We start from the raw sequence: 19369 nt of genomic DNA on the forward strand, positions 1-19369 counted from the left end.
GGCATTGCATTATCACGAGTGTACGGATAAAATTCAAATCATAATCTACAAAATTGATCACAGGAAAATTTTGTTAAATGCAATACATAATTTCAAAATAAAATTAAATAACTTTTCATATCATATCTCGTAAATGATTAATTTGAAAATAACGACTGCGTGAGTAATTTAGTTCAAAATCAATGGTGTTAAATATCAAACAAGCCTACTTAGATAATAATAAAAAAAAATGTGAATTATTATTATATGTTGGCATGGAGTCTTTTACAGGACTTTTTAATTACACTTTTTTTGCATCAGAAAGCATTCATATTGTAATGTTCGTGGGTTTAACAAGTTAGCTTTTAAGAAGAGAACTATTTATTTACACTAATTATTATTGAAAGACTTACAAACACTATTAACTTATTACTAAACTTAGGTAATTATTCTATTTATTTACCCTACTGTTCCTATTCACTGTTCTATTTATTTCACTTCTATCACTTTCAATTTATCTCTTGATTCACCTCTGCAACGGTCAATTTATTTCTACTCTACTTCGGCGATCGTCTCTTCCTTTTTATACTCCCTTGCCTCCTTTCGGGAACGTTCTTCAGCCTTCCAGAGAAGTCTCGTTTACTTTGAACGGTTTAATTGCTATCCCGGAACGTAGATACGACACACATGTTTACAGATATGGCGCACATGAAGAAAGGCGCCCGCGGCTAGTCGGCGAATCGATAAGCCGCTCACACACACGTATGCCCGATCGCACACAATCACGCTCGCGGTCGCTACAATATTAACGTTACTAAGAAATGCCACTTTAAAGGAATAATATATAGCCTATGTCCATTCTGAAGGAACATTTTAAATATGGATGGAAGAATTTTTAAAATCGAAAAAGTTGTTTCCAAGATTACCTCCTACATCCAAACTTACAGACAATTATTTACACACTGCATTTATGTCACTTGGGATGCAATTAAAGTTCAAGATTTGACTTGGCTGTCACAAAATTTAAAATGTATGTAGATATACAGGGTGTCTCACTAATAAATAAACGAAACACCCTGTATACTTTAAATTTGCAATCTAGTCAGTCATATTGATTATGATAAAGACTACTATACTAAATTCATTTGTCAAAAAAAAATACTTATCAGTGTACCGGCACAACAGTCATTCTGTCCGGCCTTTTTTTTTATTTTTCAATTTTGTCAACCAGTAATTATTTAGTCACCTATAATTATAGATTATACATTTTCACGTTCTAATGCTTGGAACATTTTTAATTCATGGGGGAAGACTCATGGACCCTTAACCCCCATTGAATTCCGGAAAGAAGATTGTAAATCTATAGTAGTACGCCTACGTTGCTATATTATTTATACCCTTGTTGGTAAATAACTAATAACTTATTAGATACCATTATAAACAAATATTAGACATTAAAAATTTTATTATGTTTCCATCCTCTTGTACTCTTGTTCTTATAATTATTATTATTATGATAAAATCACATATACGGTTGGTAGGTCATGATCTAGTAAACTACGTTTTTAAAANTTTTTGGAAATAACGGAGATGCTTTGCAACCCCTTAATGTACAAATTATATAAAATCATGTTAAAATAAGCGAATGAAGGTAAAATTGTGTTCATAATTACTGAATTAAATTCTTTAGATACGAAGCGCAGTGCATCCTAACAATGTTGCCACATATCTATATTTATACATATATTATAGGTAAGTACCAATAGTTTCCACTTTTTCTCCAACATCATTGTAAAAAAGTCAAACCATGTAAGGGTAAATAGGTTTTTTCAAACCACAACGTTTCGCCCTCAGTTGTGATACATCATCAGGGCTATATTATAAAAGTTTAAATAGTTGCACAATATTCGTAAAAATGTAACTCACTTAGGTTTCTTAATTAAGTAATGTACGAGGTCTGTTCGAAAAGTATCGCGAATGTTTTTGTAATCTTGTTCGGCTCCACCTTCGATCCCGTCTTTATCTTCTCAATAGTAGGGCAGCGTCGTTCTTTCATGGGCCTCTTCAGTTCCGGGAACAGTAAAAAGTCACAGGAGGCCAGATCTGGGGAATACGGTGGCTGCGGCATTATTAGTGTGTTGCTTTTGGTCAAAACGTATGAGAAGGAACGTTATCATGGTGCAAAAGCCAATTTTTCTTCTTCCACAAATCCGGGCGTTTCCGACGGATTGCTTCGCGCAAATTGGGCATAATTTGCAGATAATATTCCTTATTGACCTATCTACCCTGTGGTAAGAACTTATGATGCACCACGCCTCTGGAATTGAAGAAAACTGTAAGCAACACCATCACGTTCTACTTAACCTGGCGCGCTTTTTTCGGTCTTGACTCGTGCGGCAGCTTCCATCGGGATGATTGAGCTTTGATTTCCACGTCATAACCACAAACCCACGATTAGTCACCACTTATGATCCTCTGGAGCAAGTATGAGTCCAACGGCTTCTTAGCAAATGACCTTAATTGGTCCTAGAACGGCCTGAGGTAGAGGGGTTTTAGTCTTTGGACTTCTTCCTCGGGAATCCGACACTACCCAGTCGTACGGACGGCTAGGTGTCTTTTGGAGATTTCCCGTCTTCCACGAAAACATAAAAAAAAAATGTATCGTGGGTGACTATAGTGTATGAATTAGCCGTTAATAACTTTAGATGCCTTAAGACGATCTGCAAACCGTATTTAAGATTAAGTTTGAGAAAAATATCAGAAAGTTGTTTATCTTAAAAAAAACGATTGTTCAATTTTTCAAAGTGCAAATACTGTTAATAGTAGTAATTTTGTGTAGTAATAAACAATAAAAAGCGCAAAAGTTGAAGATATAAGCACTAGAATCCTTCATTCTAAAAACAACGTACTTATTTTTGCATTTCTTTAAGTATCACATTTAAATAAATAGTTATTAATGAAAACACAATTAAAAATAAGAAACATTTTAAGAGTTAAATAACCATTTACTGTATGAAAAAGTTAAGAAAATAACTAGAAAAATTGACCTACTTCAACGTAAATAACAACATTATTTTTTATTCCATTCTTATAACTGTTCCGTTAAAATAAATAAGCAGCAGTTAAAAAAGCTTTGTCAAAGCACATTGTTTAAACCTTAAACAGCCCTGAGGCCCAATTCATACGCGCCCAGTCGTATGGTCAGGGACTCGCCTGAAATTATAAACCATTTTAATAACAGTTATCTCATAATAATGACTACAAAAGATGATGAAACCAGAGTTCGATCATCGTTGTTAACATGATGTCATTTGAATAGAATTTTTATGACAATTACGCTGTTAATCTTTGAAAAATGCTTGATGATTGTCGATTGAGACATTTGGAGTTACCACTACACAATCGTGTCGTATTTTGGTACGATTTCTGAACTGGTTGCTGTTCGTTTTTCACCATGTTTTTGTATGTAAAATCGGCTTCAATTGTTCACACATTCTCACCTTATTAATTTCTTCTATATCGTTGTATATTTTCGTCAGAAGGATGCATTTTTTGGAGGAAGAAGCTATTTGCACATACACTTACCAGGACCGTCTTTAACCTATTTAAGGCACTGAGCACATAAGGATAACGGGCTCTTATGACTTTGACAGAGGACTATTTTGTTAAAACAGCCAAAAAGAGTAGATAAGCAAACTTCAAAATTTATTGAACAATTATATATTTCGGAACAGTAACTCCTTTAGCATTCATAGGGTAATGCTTAAAATTGAATGTTAAATGAAAAGTATTGATAAAACCAAAATCGCCAGTCAGTTGTTCGAAAGATATGTTTTTAAGCACCTCACATTCTATAGGCATTAGTGACATACTAGTCAATCTTTCTTAAAGTGTTCGACTTCTTGCTTGTTTTCAAATTGGTGGAAATTTGTTTTATATCTTGTTTTGTAATTAATTGTTCTTCTTCACAAGGTCGTCAGTCTTACGACTGGTTAGACACGCACCTCTACACCTTCCTATCCTGAGCTAATCTTCGCATTTTCCTAAAACTACAACATCCCACATCTTTAACTATTATTACAGTAATATAATCTTGGTCTACCTCTACTCCTCTTAACTCTGACTAGACCTTCATGTTTTTTTTATTGACTTCCATAGAGTCCTCTGTTCTACTATTCTTTCTAATACCTCTTCTTTTCTAACCTTCTCTATCCACGGTATCCTCATCATTCGCCTGTAACATCACATTTTAACCTTTTCATTTTTGAGGCGCCCACCGTTCATGTTTCGCAACCGTACAGCGCTGCGCTCCAAGTATACACATTAACAATCTTTTTCGAATTTCTAAATTAATCGTTCACGAGCATAGAAGTATTTGTCGGTAATAAATATTGGTTTTCGGTTGGTGGATGGATCTAACAGAAACTAAGGATGCCGATGGAAGAGAGGAGGCTTGATACATATAGGTACACAGATATTAATTAGTAGACACTATTACGTCACATTCAAATGCTGACAGGTTCACAGGAATCTGTTACATCTGCCAATCTTTTGCATGACTTGCATTTTGCAATGTTTGCAGCAGTTTAAAATTTGCATCATAGACAAATTTGCATTATAGTTTGCATCAAGATCTTGGCAGGCGATGATTTGGGATTGGTGACAGTGTTTCATTTAACTCTTATGGGTTTAAAACGTATTTGTTTTTAAAGTTTTCAGCTCGAAAATTGCTTAGATTTGCACCTCCACTTCTTCCTATCATGAGTATCGTCGCAGTTCTCGATAATTAAAGCAACTTACATCTAACCATTTACACAAAGTAATTTAATCTAAATCTTAAGTCCCGTTTCTGCTTCTAATTAGTCCTTCACATCTGAGAAGGTGTATGTTCCTTCAACCTATTTCGCCTATTTCTTACTGACTTCCATAATACTTCTATGTTCTGCTACTGTTTCTAATACTGTTACATAGTATCCATAAATTCTTATTTAGGTCACTGGTACAAAGTAAATTTAAATTATTTATTTAAAACTGCAAGCAAAGACCTACGTACTTACTGTGTTAGTAGGTCAATTAGCAACCGTTTAAATGGCGAAATCAGTAAATATAGTATAATCAAGAAGTCGAAAGTCTTGAGTCGAATTCAAGATCACGAAGATGCAAGGTGATGAGACGACTTATCGTCTTCACTCACCCTGTCTTAGTTCCCTTCCGTTTCTACGTTCCTTTAGAGTAATTCGCTTCTTCAATACATGGTGTAGACCTGCACTTCGTTCGATGGTGTCTTTTGATGTGGTTTTAGTCGAAAGATCTTTTACGTCTTATTTAATTGCAATTGTTAAATTCATCACCATAAAGTCGTCAGTCATAAGACTGGTTGGACACACACCTCCACTCTTTCCTATCATGCGCTAATCTTCGCATTTCCCTAAAACTAGAACAGCCCATATCCTTAATTATTTGCGAACAGTAATCTAATCTAGGTCTACCTCTACCCTTCCTAACTTCCGTTTCTGCCTCTAATGTGTCTCTGAATAGACCTTCATGCCTGGGAAGCTGTCCTACTAACTTATCTCTCCTATTTCTTATTGACTTTCATAGAGGCATCTGTTATCTTACTCTTTCCAATACCTCTTCATTTCTAACGTTCTCTATCCACGTTATCCTCATCATTCGCCCGTAACACCACATTTCGAACGCTTCTAATATTTTCTTTTCCGCTGCGCCCACTGTCCATATTTCGCACCCGTACAGCGCCGTGCTCTAAACATACACCTTTAACAACCTTTTTCGAATTTCTAAATTAGCCGTTCGCCAGTATGTTTTTTTATTTTTGCTTACTCGCTATTTCTGTTTCTGTATCAGAAAAGCGCCGCCTCAATGCATTCATAGCATTGACATTATTACATTGAGTAAATGTTTGGTTTGCATTAATTTTTGCGTTTACAATAAATGATATCCCATTTCTAAATATATAAAATTCATTATTTGTGATATGGGATATCATTACTTAATAATAACTCAATATTGAAAATGGTCATATGTCAAATAAATTAAACAGATAAATTCGCTTTTTCGATACATGGTGGCTGCGCTGGGCATGTTACATATTATCCACAAATTCATATTTAGGTCACTGGTTCAAAGTTGGTAGATACATCTAAATTGTTTTAACCGTTTAAATCGCGAAATCAATAATTATAATGAAGAATAATCAAGAAGTCAAATCAATGATATCCATGCTTAATTATAAAATCGCTTTTAATATAATATTAAAGTGATCATATGTCAAAAAAATTGAACAGATAAATTCGCTTCTTTACGACAGTAAAAAATTTGCTTCTTCGATACAATACCTCCTCATTTCTAACTTTTCTTACTCATGGTATTTTTAAAATCCTCCTATAACGCCATTCCTCCAATGCATCAAACTCTTTAATTTTTTTCGCCTACCGATTACATCTCACACCAATACTGCCGTGCTCCAAACATAAACACGAACAATAGTTTTAGAATTTCCAAGTTATTCGATCTCGATCACAAAATTGATTTCTTTTTGTAAAAAACGACTCGACTTTGCACAATTTTTTGTTTTATGTCTCTAACGCTTTTTCCATTGTGAGTTACCTATGTTTTTAAATACAGAAAATCGGTGACTTCTTCTCGTATGGTGTAGTTCCTTGTCTCCTATTTTTATACATGTTTTAACCCTCGTCGTACAAACTGCTGGGCGTATTTTGAAGATTTTCCCTTTTTCATGAAAACAAAAATCAGTAACATTTACAACTCAGCGTTCGGAAACGGATTAGCATTAGACAACAAAGACGGTGACTTAGCTTCGTCTTAACAGTGTTTGATACGAACGATTTCGTCGAGGAAGTGATGGAAAAGTTCATAAAGGAAATAGGTCAGTAGAATCCGGACGAGGGGGGTGAAAATGGTAAAAAACGTAACGTTTATAAGGAGCAAGCCGGTAACGATGCAGAAGACAGATTCGTCTAGCATAGCGGTAGGCAGCAAGATAGTCAAAAGATGGAAACGGTGAAAGGTGAGAAACGAAGGGCAGCCTTGATAAGAAACGAAATGCAGTGTAGTGAGTGTAGTAAAATTGGTGGAGGCAAGAAGCGCAAATATGAAGTCTGAGTTTTTTAGGCTAGATAGTTAGATGATTAGTTGTATTTTCATAGGTTAGCAAGTACAGAAGTGCGATGTACGAATAGCTGCGTTTGATTTTGCCAGCAATTTCTCCGCTGTAGGTAAAAGTTGTTGACGGGTAGATTTAGTTATATAATTGCATTTGTATATACATAGTCCTTTGTTCTCCTATCCTTTCTAATACGTCTTCATTTCTAACCTCCTCTAACTACGGCACCCTCATCATTCGCCTGTAATACCATATTGCGAACGCTTTTAACCTTATCTTTCCCGCCGTGCCCACCGTCCACGTTTCGTACCCGTACAGTGCCGCGTTCCAAACGTACACCTTTAACAATCGAGCATGAAAGTGACTTCTTTTTCTTGAAGGCGACTCGACCCTGCGTTATCCTCTGCTTTATTTCCATACTACTCCTTCCGTTCTGACTTATCTGTCTTCCTATATATCAGCCACTTCCTCTAATTTGTCGTCTCATATCTTTATATTCGCTACTTCCCTACCTTTTCTTCCCTTGCATAACAATATTTTTGTTTTACTTTTATTTATTTTTATGCAGTACTGTTTTGTCAATACCGCTTCCATTTTATTTAAAGCAATCTCTAACTCCCCTCCTTGCTAGATGTTAATACTCCTATATCATCGGCAAATGTAAGCATACTAATCTGTTGCCCCACTATATTTATCCCTACAGTTCTACTGTCTTTAATGATGTTGATCGCGTCTTCGGTGTACAGATTAAAAAGTAGCGATGACAGCTGTCACACTAGTATGAGTCCCTGTCTGACTCTCTTCCTAAAATTTACTTCTCTAATTTGCTGCTCCATCTCTATAACTGCCTGTTGCTGTGTATACAAACTAAGTATCACTCTTCTATCTCTCTAACTCATCCCTACATTTTTAAGTATATTTAACATCTTGTCCCATTTAATATTGTCAAAAGCTTTTTCTAAATCTACAAATCCTATGTACGCACTCTTTCCTTTTTCTATCGTTTTTTATATTGTTATCCGTAAAGCCAGAATGACCTCCCACGTTCCTCTATTTCTTCTAAACCCAAATTGAACTTCCCCTAATGTCATGCCTAAATTGCTAATATTCACGCTTGCACTAATCTTATTTCTTGAGAAACAAATGGAATTTCCACGAGAGATTTTGATTTTGCCCCACCTTTACCAGTTACCAGTTAATTTGAACCTTTGAAGCAGTTTAAAGGAAGAGTGCAAAAGTAAGTTAACACACTTACAGCAAGCATCTATTGAGATTTAGATCATTCATAGAAATAAGACTTTTCTTCTTTTTTATTCCCCTATAATTGGAATTTTCAAAATCTGTTTTTTAGTAAGTGACTTAAAAATTGTTCTGATTATTCTTTTCATAAGTTAGGAAGTCAACATTTTTTTCACTACCCCGTAAGTTTTCCGCCCACATGGACGCCAGCCGAGATTATATTGGATAATAAAGGATTACAAATAATACAAGAAGTAATTATGTCATTATAATATCTCATCTCATAAAAGTTAATACAAAGTATACAATTTCAGTCGAAGTATAAATTATTTTCCTACAAAAATGTAATTAATTGTACTTATGTAGTTACACCCCACACTTTTGAAAATAATCAGATGATAATTTTAAAAAGGAAATACAGAAAGTAGTAAAATAGAAAAGAAGCTGTATATGTATATGCAAAAGCTAAAAATTTAATAGCCATCCACAGTAGATAAAAACCACCACCATTAAGAAAAACGAAGAAATCTCAGTTCTTTTTAGCCTGTAAAAATACGTAATACTTTAGCATAAAATTATGTGTAGCCATTATAGAAAAGCAATTCAAAAGAAGAACTAATGAAGTGAATTCATATAAAATTACGATGTTAAAATTAATAAGAGCAATAATAGACAATCAGTTTAGGAATTATTTGTATGGTTTTACTGAGAAGCTTTGTGAATTCTGAGAAGTATATTTTGTTATAAAAACCTACAATTGTTTTGACCAAACGTTAAGTTAAGAATAATGATACTGCTTGATGATAAAATGCAGTAATGCTATTCATTGGAACTCTTGACAATGTCAATACAATAATGGTTTTTGACTGAAATAATTCTCAGATCATTAAAATAATGAAACTTCGTCAATTGTTTTATCTGTATTCATTCTACTTGTTAAGAAAAGTTGCTATAAAGTCAAAAACAAAGTTGTTACCTGTTAGCATAACAGTAGGCCCCTATTGGAAAACTAATTTATGTACAAAATAAACAAAAATTTAATGGTTTGGTCATTCCGTTAAAGTTTTCAAATTTTGGATTTTGGACATCTAACTTAACAATTTGTTCTATATAAATCTATTTTCTCATGGTATATCGGGGATTAAATAATACAGCCTAAACATGTCACAACTTGATTTGAAATTAAATGAGTTCAAACTCCTGAACCACATCACATCTCTCAAGGATCGGAAAGAAAATAATTGTGATAGTCTCCCAAAATTATTTTTCACGCTCTCTTCTGAAGTGGCACAGAATGTGCAAAAAATATAGTTATTTGGGGTTTGACGATGATTGGAATTGTATCCCATCACAATTATTATTATGCTTACCCATTTTGACCATCTTCCAGCATATTTACTAAAGAGTGATAAACATCCATTTGGTACCAAACTGGAAGCTATGTTGCCACCTCGTACCTAACTAGTTCTTCATCTAGTTAATACCGAGTTACATGAACAGATTAGATATGAGTTTTCGGTTTCTCCTTGCTGGCTTTCTCGTTGTCCATTTAGTATGTCATTACCATTTGAGGACTATCACTCTCTTATTCAGATGAAACCAAACCAGGAAAACCCGTAGGATAAATAAAAGGCAAAAACACGTTAGATAACGACTTCAATATTGAAACAGCTTTAAAAAAATATTCGTTCGAATGCTGCTTCACTGATCTAACACATTTTGTACAATGGCACTACAGTAAAAAGTAACACACTCTTCAGTATTCTTTAGGATTTGTAGTGAGTAAGGTTTGGCTGTTGGTTGGCGAAATGAACATAATAGAAGAATGAGATACGTTAGTTGATCTTCCAGCGTTTGCTTAAGTAATCCTAGGAAATTACAAAAAAACTTTGACGAAAATAAGCGGGCTAGACAGTCGAACGGGGATCCTTCCAAGTGCTAAGAAGCGATTTAAATAGCAGACCATATCGCTTAATATTCCCCCCCCCCCCTCCACTGTTTACTAAGGCAGGAATCCAATCTCTAATTATTCAAGTTATTAAAATTAATTGTAGTTATTTCCGAAGGTATTAATATGAATTGGATTTTTCATTATCCTCATCTTCCTATAACACCACATCTCAGACAGCTAACAGCTAGGGGTCCGTCTACCTTAGTTCAAGTATTTCTGTGGTTTCCACAGATAATTTTTCATTCTTTTATGTCCTCAATTCGTCCGTCTCATCTTTCTCACCCGAACCACCAACCATCCCTTCCCGCGATTCCTGAAAGGAGACTGAAGCAGGTCTTTCGTCCTACCTTCAGGCGTAGCTCAGAGGGACTGTCCGCCCAACAGCATTACTGGTTGGTGGGAATAAAACACCCAAATGTTTTTTTTTTTTTAGTGGTTAGATCTTTGCTTAGCATTCGGGAGGACATTCTTTCTGTTTTGAGTTTATCTTGGATCTTGTATAAAAGATGCTGGAACAGTACCATTCTAAATATTATCATTTACTTTTGTTATATTTTTATGTCGATTATTTCATCTTTCACTCTCTAGCGAAGAGGATTTTCCACTTTGCTTTCCGACTTTGTATCAAAGTGTAGGTCGGTGGGAACCCAGTCTGATCACCACTAGTATTTTAATTGAGCATGAAATACTACAAAGTTTTTCTCATAATCTTTATTTTAATGATGTCATATTAGTGTTAACTGATGCTCTGGCTAGGTGGCAACCCTGGATCATTCGGTTTGGTTACCGGAATAAATGTTTATCACTTTTTAATAACCTACTTGTAACGGATCGTTTGAAATAAACATTTATTAAAGAAATTATCTGTCATGCATTGTTATTATAATAAAATGTAGTCGTTAATCGTGTATTTACTAAAAAGTGCAGTAGTAAACAAATTCAACATTAAGCAGATTAATCAAAAAATAAAAACAGACAATCGGCAACAACAAAAACACCGCAAAATAGGAAAAATGTAGGTACATAAAAATATATATATGGTATTATAAAAATAAATAAATAACCAACCAATAATCAAGGTAGATACCTACTCTAAAAAAGTAGATATTTATAAAAAAAATCCAAACGATGTTGACTTTAAAATCACATGAGAAATTGGTTATAACTAGAGATGTGCAACATGGGTTTTTAAAAGTATTTAAATACAAAATGCAAGTACTTTTTTGATTTATTTCAAATGTAAAATATATACCTAAATACAGAGGCGGATTAAATGTCGAGAGCGCTCTAGGCTAGCACCTCATAGGCGCCCCTCGAGCCTATTAAATAAATACCTATTTAATTTTCTACATTTATTTAAGAAGTATACAATGCAAGCATTTGCTAATTTTTTAAATATTGAAGTTTTTCTAGGCTGATAGTGGTGTTTACACTATATCACCAGCTGCGAAGATTGAGTATGATTCATATTTTTCTGTTTGAAATGATTGAGATATAGTTTTTCTGTCTTTAGGTAATAGTTTCTTTAGTTCAGCAACAAATAATTCTTCTATGTGACTCCTTATTTACCTTTGTTACCCGTTTTAATTGGAAAAAAGACACTGATCCCAAAATAGTTTGTTTAGCGTGAAAAATTAGAGCCAAAATAGGGTTGCAAATAATTTTATTGATGTAAAATCAACATCAATCATTTTATATCAAAATATTTACAACTCCATTTTGTTTCCGATCTTTTACACATTGTAATTAGAGAAAGAAATGGAATCCATAGTTTCTTTAGTTTTGATAGATTTAATAAGTGAAGCTTTTCGAATCGTTTTCTGAGAATTTTGGATTACAGGCATTTAATATCACACAATATTTTGTAGTTTTCAGTTTTACACAGCTGGAGTATATCAATTCGATATTGTTTTTCGGGCTGTTTTGTCGTAATTCATAGAATTTCGTAGTTCCTTGCTAAAGGTACGATAAATGGTGATTTGGCAGATACTGATATCAATTTGGAACTTCAAAATTCCATGGACCATGACATTGAACCCGGAAAACAATATCGATCCAATATTTTAGATTATCCATTTCCAAGGAGTTTTTTGAGCTCTCTTCTGTTAAAGAATCAGAAGGTCCTCATTGAATGCCTCTTTGTCCCCTTTTTAAGCTTCTAATACGATCAATGGCCAATGTGAGCAACTTTCATTAATCATTTTATATAATGTTTGATCGGTAATACTAACAAAACTTTTAACGGCAAGAATGTATTTTGCATTTTACAAATAAAAAAAACGTTTGGAAAAGTGTTTTAAATAGAATATAAAATACTTTTCTCAAAAAATAAGTATTTTCATTTTGTATTTGCATTTTAAATAAATCACATCTCTGGTTATAACAACATCGGTTATAACGACAACCGTTAGTTAGGGTGACGCTATAACCGAATTCTACTATATTTGAATGGATGCATAGCTAATGCTTTATCGCAATTAATTAAAAATTATTTTTATTTCGATTTCCAACCAATTTTTAATTGTTACGTTACATACAATAAATTAAAAATATAAACATTTTTTGTAAAAGCAATAACACAAAATAATAAAGTATTTTAAAAGCATGTACGACACTACCTCATTATTAAGCAACACATAAACCAACATTCATTAGTGTAAAATAATTGAGCAAATATAATTAAGTACATTGTAACAATACCAAACAAAAGCAATAACAAAGCATGCTACAACAAAACGAAAACGTGCTCTCTGTTTTCTATACCGTAACTACCTCAGTCATTAACTGGATATCACTACTGTCTCTTAACTTGAATAGTGTATTAACACCCACGATCTTTAGAGTGCTGCAAATAGAATAAAAAAAAATACAACGTGTAATTATACAATACGCTACTGAAGTAAAACTTCTTCAAACACACAAACATACCGGGATAGGGGTTAAAGAATTGGTTTAATGGTATTATTCGTACATTAAGCTTCGCACGGGTGCAATGCTGCTAGTAAATATACGAGGGCGGTTCAATAAGTACCCGTATTTGAAGACAGAGGATGTTCCTGAGGGAAATTGGTATTGTCATCGTGTGCTGCTATCTATCAAACCACGCCAAAACGAATTTCAGACTGATTGATAGGTTAGTTTGGATTTGGCAGCCATTCGACTGAGACGTGTTTCGTTATTTTCGCTAAGATGGAAAAAGAGCAGTATCGTTCGGTAACTCGCTTTTTGTTTTCGGATGGGAAAAAATGCGAGGAGATGAAAACAAAGTTGGATACTGTTTATGGAGACATTTCGCCATCTACGACCACAGTTAGATATTGCTTCAACGAATTTAAACGTGGGCAAAGATCCGTTTTTGATAGGAGCGACCAGGAAGCCTGGCAAACGTTGTTACCGAGGAAATCATTTTACGGATTTTTTAGGAAAAGGAAGAACGATCACTGGACAATACTACAGTGAGTTATTGGATCGCTTCGACAAAAAATTGAAGGAGACACGGACACATTTGGCGAAAAAGAAGGTGCGTTTTCAACACGATAACGCACCGGCATATTCATCAGGAGTTGTTGCCACAAAACTGCATGAATTACGTTATGAATTTGCAGCCGCACACCCCGTACTCGATTTGACTCTCTGCGACTTCGTCTTGTTCCCTACCAGGAAGAAATGACTAGCGAGAAAGAAATTTAGCTCAAACGAGGAAGTCATCAAAATGGCAGGTTCGTTGGGAGAAGTGTATCTTTCTAAAAGGGGACTATGTTGAAAAATAAAAAAAAAATTNAATTAAAACTGTTAAAGAAATACCTTGCATTTTATACAATCTTCTACTCGTAGTTTCATAAAAACCAAATATACAAAGAACTTAGCTACAACATTAATTATGACTTACGTGCACTAAAAACGTTTACAATTTTAGGGAGCATTCAGTGTGCTTTTGTTGTTACTTTCTGTATTGGTTCATATAGGCCCAGGTAAACGTAGTCTTTTATTAATGTCACAGTAAGTACAATTTTCTTACTATACTTCGTTTAGTTTCTTTAGCGACATGACCTTTAGCTTGACTGGCGCAAAGTAGAGAACAACAACATTAGGCCAGGAAAGGAAGGAGACAACTCTCGGTCAAACTCTCAACCGGCGAGGAGCGTATAATCCGTACTGCACGGAAAAATTGACCATTTTTATCCACTAAAATTGCAGTGCTCGAATGTGCTGTTATTGGTACCAATTATTAGTGGAAAAATCAACGAGATGTTTCTTTATATTTGAAGACATATTAAAGGTTTTAAAGCATGTTTTCGACTCGCACTGCTCTTTCGGCGTTTGCAATGTAAGCGCAAAAAAATGTGTTTATTTACATCACATTATAAACCTCTAAAATCAGTGTTTCTCCACTATATTATGCATGTATTATACATATAAACCTTCCTCTTGAATTACTCTATCTACTAAAAAAAAACGCATTAAAATCCGTTGCGTAGTTTTAAAGATCTAAGAATACATAGGGACAGCAGCGGGGGAAATGCGTTGCATGATTTCGTTACATAGCAACTCGCATAAAACGAACTTACCCTACCGTGCGTAAAGAAGTTTCACTTCAAAAATAAATTATAACGATTTTATAGAAAATATGAAAAAATTTTCAGAGGTTGGAACATATATAAGAGTACTAACGTTTTAAAAATTAGCGGAAAGTATACCGCTGTATATGTGAATGGAATAAGTGGAAACAGAGCCATCCAACTTTCGTCCAATTGATTGGCTAGCGTTATGGCACAAAGTTCACCACATCTTTCCATTGTCAGTCTTCGATCTGTAGGTTTTGCACTGATCCCATACTTCTGTAATAATATATATCATTTGACAGATATTACCCAGTGCAACGTTCAACATTCAGGGGCCCATGGGAACAAATAAGGTGAGGACCCTCTTGTTAGAATTGGTAAAGGGAATTATGTAGAAAATTACATGAATTACACGAGTAAAAAACGATTTCAGCTTTTTCTGCGTTTGTTTTTGCTGGAAAAAGTTTTATTGGGCCTTGACTGTGGTAAGTTTTCAAATGTTCTATTGATTTGATTTCTCTTTTTTTTTTGTAACCCTACCCCCTAGACTTTACCTCGTATGAATACGAAACAGTTGGGACGACATTTTTGAGGCAAGATAAAATAGTGAAGTATTAATGTAAAGATAATGAAGATAAGGAATAAGGTAGGAATTAAGATATGAGAGGATAGGATAAAGTAAGTAGTATACATCTTCAAGTTAGGACACAAGTGAAGTTTTCCGGGGCTAGGTTACACTATAGGTTATTGCGGTAATAGAAACAACATAATTTAGGAAGGGGGGCTTACTTTGTGGGAATTCTGGACGCCGATCGCAAATGCCCCCATATAAATCCGGCCCTGATATTACCCAACAAATTGGGTGTGCTACAATTAATATTTATGTATTAGATTTTGCAACTCAATGTAGAGGGGTTAGAGGTTGAAGTTGAAGAAAATAAAGGGAAAATTTAAAGTACATTACATTATTGTCCTTGAGAGAGACTTTAAGTTTAAACGTTATTTGTTTATGGTGTAAAAAGGGTTTATTTTTATGACTTTTTTCAGATTATATTGTTGTTAATAGGTACATTTCGATCAGCACCTTAACTTTCCTATGAGGGAGATGCTAATTATTAAATGTGGAGAAAGTTAGAAGCGTTTCAATGTGACTGAGAAACGGAAGAATGAGGTAAAGAAAGAGAAAAAGAGACAAGTACTGACCGCGTGATCTTCTTTCTTTCTAGAGAGTGGTCAATTTCATGAGGATAATGGCGCTAACATAGGCAAAAGGTGTGGTACGAATGTAACAGTCACGCTACCCAGTCGTACGGACGGCTGGGTGTCTTTTGAAGATTTCCCCTCTTCCACGAAAACATAAAAAAAAATGTAACAGTTGTTGACGGATTGAAGTATGCCGAGTTAGAAAATTGAATATTTTTAGTGACTAGAGTGGCTAGTGACAGTCCAGTATACTCTTTTTAGGTTTTTCATTCCCACCAGCCACTAATTCTGGTGGGCGGGTAGTCCCTCTGGACTACGTCGGCTTGTAGGGCGGAAGGCCCTCTTCAGCCTCCTGTCAGGAATCGTGGAAATGAGTGGATGATGTTTCGGGTGAGAAAGATGAGACGGGCGAAACGAAGACAGAAGAGAATGAAAGATTATCTGTGGAATATTACCGCCCCAGCATTTGCCTAAGTGATCCAAGGAAACCACAGAAAAACTTGGACCCGGTAACGAACTGGCTAAGCAATGGACTAAACCTCTAGCTCATGCCGCTCAATAGTCTAGTCTCAAAGATTAATGTAGTTCAAAGTAATTTTGTCCTTGTTTATTTTTCTTGTTGTTACTGTGGCGCCACCCTAATTTAACGCAGTTTGACGGACATTTTTTCACAATAGAGATAGTACCTCTACCCTCCATAATAAAATATAAATATGCATACCTTTCCTACTGTCTCTGTGAAGCTTTCTGATAAAAAATTCGTAAAGACAGGACCTGGGCATATGATAGATACAGTTAGATTTTTTCCTGTTTTTTCTGTTCTCAAAGAGTTAAAGAATCCCTAAAAATGTAATCATCAATTAACTGATTGAAAATCAGTACATAATTTACTAAAAATCAAAAGTAAATGAATTTAAAAAAACAATAATTTTATCAAAAGGTATATATATGCGAACACACATTAGGGGGGTGATATAAACAACCTAATAAATTTACTCCTCCCTTGAAAAATAAATTTACTAAAAAGTGAAACTGAAGTTTTTTATGCAGATATTAAATTATAAGTGGTTACTTTAAAAGGCAAACTTACGTGAATAGCATGTTTGGATCCAGTATAAGAACCAGAAAACGGCACCCCTACTACACCAGCTAAACTGGATGTAACAGCAACATGCCCTGATCCTTTTGAATTGAAATACCTAACAGCAATGGAAGTCAAATTTACAACCGAAAAAACGTTCAATTCAAAAAGTTGTTTATGAATGTCCAATTCAATATTTTCCCAGGTTGCCCTTTGGGAGCGACCTGCGTTATTAAACAGAATATCGACATTTCCAAAATGTTGGACGGCGAGATCGAAGTATTTTTGATGAGATTTAATATCCAACATGTCCATTTGAAGGATTAGCACATCTTCACTGGTTAGTAATCCATTCGAAATTTCTAAAAGATTTATTCCGTAGGTATAATTAAAAATACTTGAATTACATGAATATTTTTTCAGAATTTTCGAAAGGCAGGAAAAAATGGAAAATGGAATATGTGCACCATATTACATGAAAGAACTTAGATTGGTTTCTGTTAGCAGCAGTTTAAAATTGATTTTCGTGAATAAAAATTTTGAACGCGAATGAAAATAAAATAGTTTCAAAGTTTTTCGCCTACATCACATAGATATTTTGTAACTCCAACTTTATGTTTCGGAGTGAAGTGTACTTTTGAAAATTAGGGTACAAAAACAGAAATAATTAAGTATTCAATGTTTTTGGAAATAACGGAGATGCTTTGCAACCCCTTAATGTACAAATTATATAAAATCATGTTAAAATAAGCGAATGAAGGTAAAATTGTGTTCATAATTACTGAATTAAATTCTTTAGATACGAAGCGCAGTGCATCCTAACAATGTTGCCACATATCTATATTTATACATATAATAATGTCCCTACTAAAGGACGTGAAAATAAATACAGATCAATTGACAATTATATTACCAAATATCGACAGTTTTACTTTTTTCATTTGTGTTGTGAACTTATTAAGTAATCTTTAATTGTTCAATTTAGAGTTTCGCTCAGGATTTTGAGCTTCTTCAGAGAATTGTTACAGGTCATACAAATATGTGATCAACATCAAAATCTTCATTTCATGAAACAATACTTATTTATCACAGAACTTTAGTTAAGATGTTAAAGATATTATTATAATTAACAATTTATTAATTGTAAAAGGGATACAACAGTCACTTTGGAAATAATTTCAAAATGTAGCTAAAGCATGCTAGCATCTGAGAGATAATTTAATAATGTAAATTAATATTCATAATACTTTATCAGAATAAACGTTCTAATTATTCCTCATAGAAAAGTAATACTTATTATTTAAGTAATTAATTGACTTTTAAAAGTAAAAGAAACTACAAACTGCTATTAACAAAAGCGATTACGCATTGTAAGATCATTTATATGTTACAGGTAGTAAGAAATACTTGGAGAATTTGAAATGTAGGTATTACGATCATAACAACATAAATAAAAGGAAAAGGTAATTTCAGTATAATTTGATAAACCTTTTGTGTTAGAATATTGCATTTTATATGGCAACACAGCAAAACCACATTTTATTTTTGGGAGAGGGGAAGGAGGTAAGATACAGGATTTAATATGGTTGCAGAAACAGTTAAAGATGTCGATTCTAAAACATGACCCAAGCATATTTATTAAAATAAACCGACCTAAACATTTTTGCTTAACTCTTTCAAGTTCCGCCAATCTCCTGGCTGCAAGTACTAATTTAACCCCATTTTTGGCTAGGGCAAGAGCCGTTCCTTCACCAATTCCACTAGAAGCCCCAGTAATAAAAACGACTTTTCCCTTTAAATTCCCTACAATATTATTCAAAGTTAATTAACTCTGATAATGCATTACCTACGTCTTTTTAAGGTTAGATAGGTAGCCTTATTAGTTATTTACTTACGAATTTTTTTACCGAACCGTTCGAAAAATGCTAATTGTAAATCACAATCAGCTAAACAAACGAGTATCGTATAAATAATTCCATATGCAAAAACACCAACTCCGATTATTGTAAAAAGCATTGTTAGTCTTTCTTTTTATTTAAAAGAAATACATCATTACGCAAGTCTCTGTACGTAGATACTACATAAATGTAAATGAAATAGAAATTATTATCTCTAAACGAAACTTCGACGAGTTATTTGCTTCGTCAGTGACCCATTAAAATACTTTCTCGTTGTCAGACAGTAAAAATAAAGTAATGCACTATGGATTG

General features: G+C 34.0%; 1 protein-coding gene across 1 annotated transcript; it reads right to left on the reverse strand.

Annotated features, from left to right (window-relative positions):
• Positions 1–8617: 8617 nt before the first annotated feature.
• On the reverse strand, positions 8618–19369 carry LOC108737187 (dehydrogenase/reductase SDR family member 7). The gene is made up of 7 exons (XM_018469905.2): positions 19055–19369; positions 18813–18962; positions 17169–17521; positions 16800–16919; positions 14985–15151; positions 13086–13158; positions 8618–8906 (listed from the first exon to the last, which is right to left on the reverse strand). Exons 1-7 carry the CDS (start codon positions 19173–19175, stop codon positions 8892–8894), a joined length of 999 nt encoding a protein of 332 aa, XP_018325407.1. The 5' UTR covers positions 19176–19369; the 3' UTR covers positions 8618–8891.

Source organism: Agrilus planipennis, unplaced genomic scaffold, assembly GCF_000699045.2.
Source record: "Agrilus planipennis isolate EAB-ADULT unplaced genomic scaffold, Apla_2.0 scaffold9, whole genome shotgun sequence".
Classification (NCBI taxonomy): domain Eukaryota; kingdom Metazoa; phylum Arthropoda; class Insecta; order Coleoptera; family Buprestidae; genus Agrilus; species Agrilus planipennis.

Bases quoted from the DNA above. Each gene is read 5' to 3' on its own strand.
- LOC108737187 (XM_018469905.2), bottom strand. From the start codon at position 19,175: ATGCTTTTTACAATAATCGGAGTTGGTGTTTTTGCATATGGAATTATT. The intron at 18,963-19,054 runs GTAAGTAAATAA...ATAATATTGTAG, and splicing joins ACGGTTCGGTAAAAAAATTC to GGAATTTAAAGGGAAAAGTC. The intron at 13,159-14,984 runs GTTAGTACTCTT...TTCTATTTGCAG, and splicing joins TTTCCGCTAATTTTTAAAAC to CACTCTAAAGATCGTGGGTG.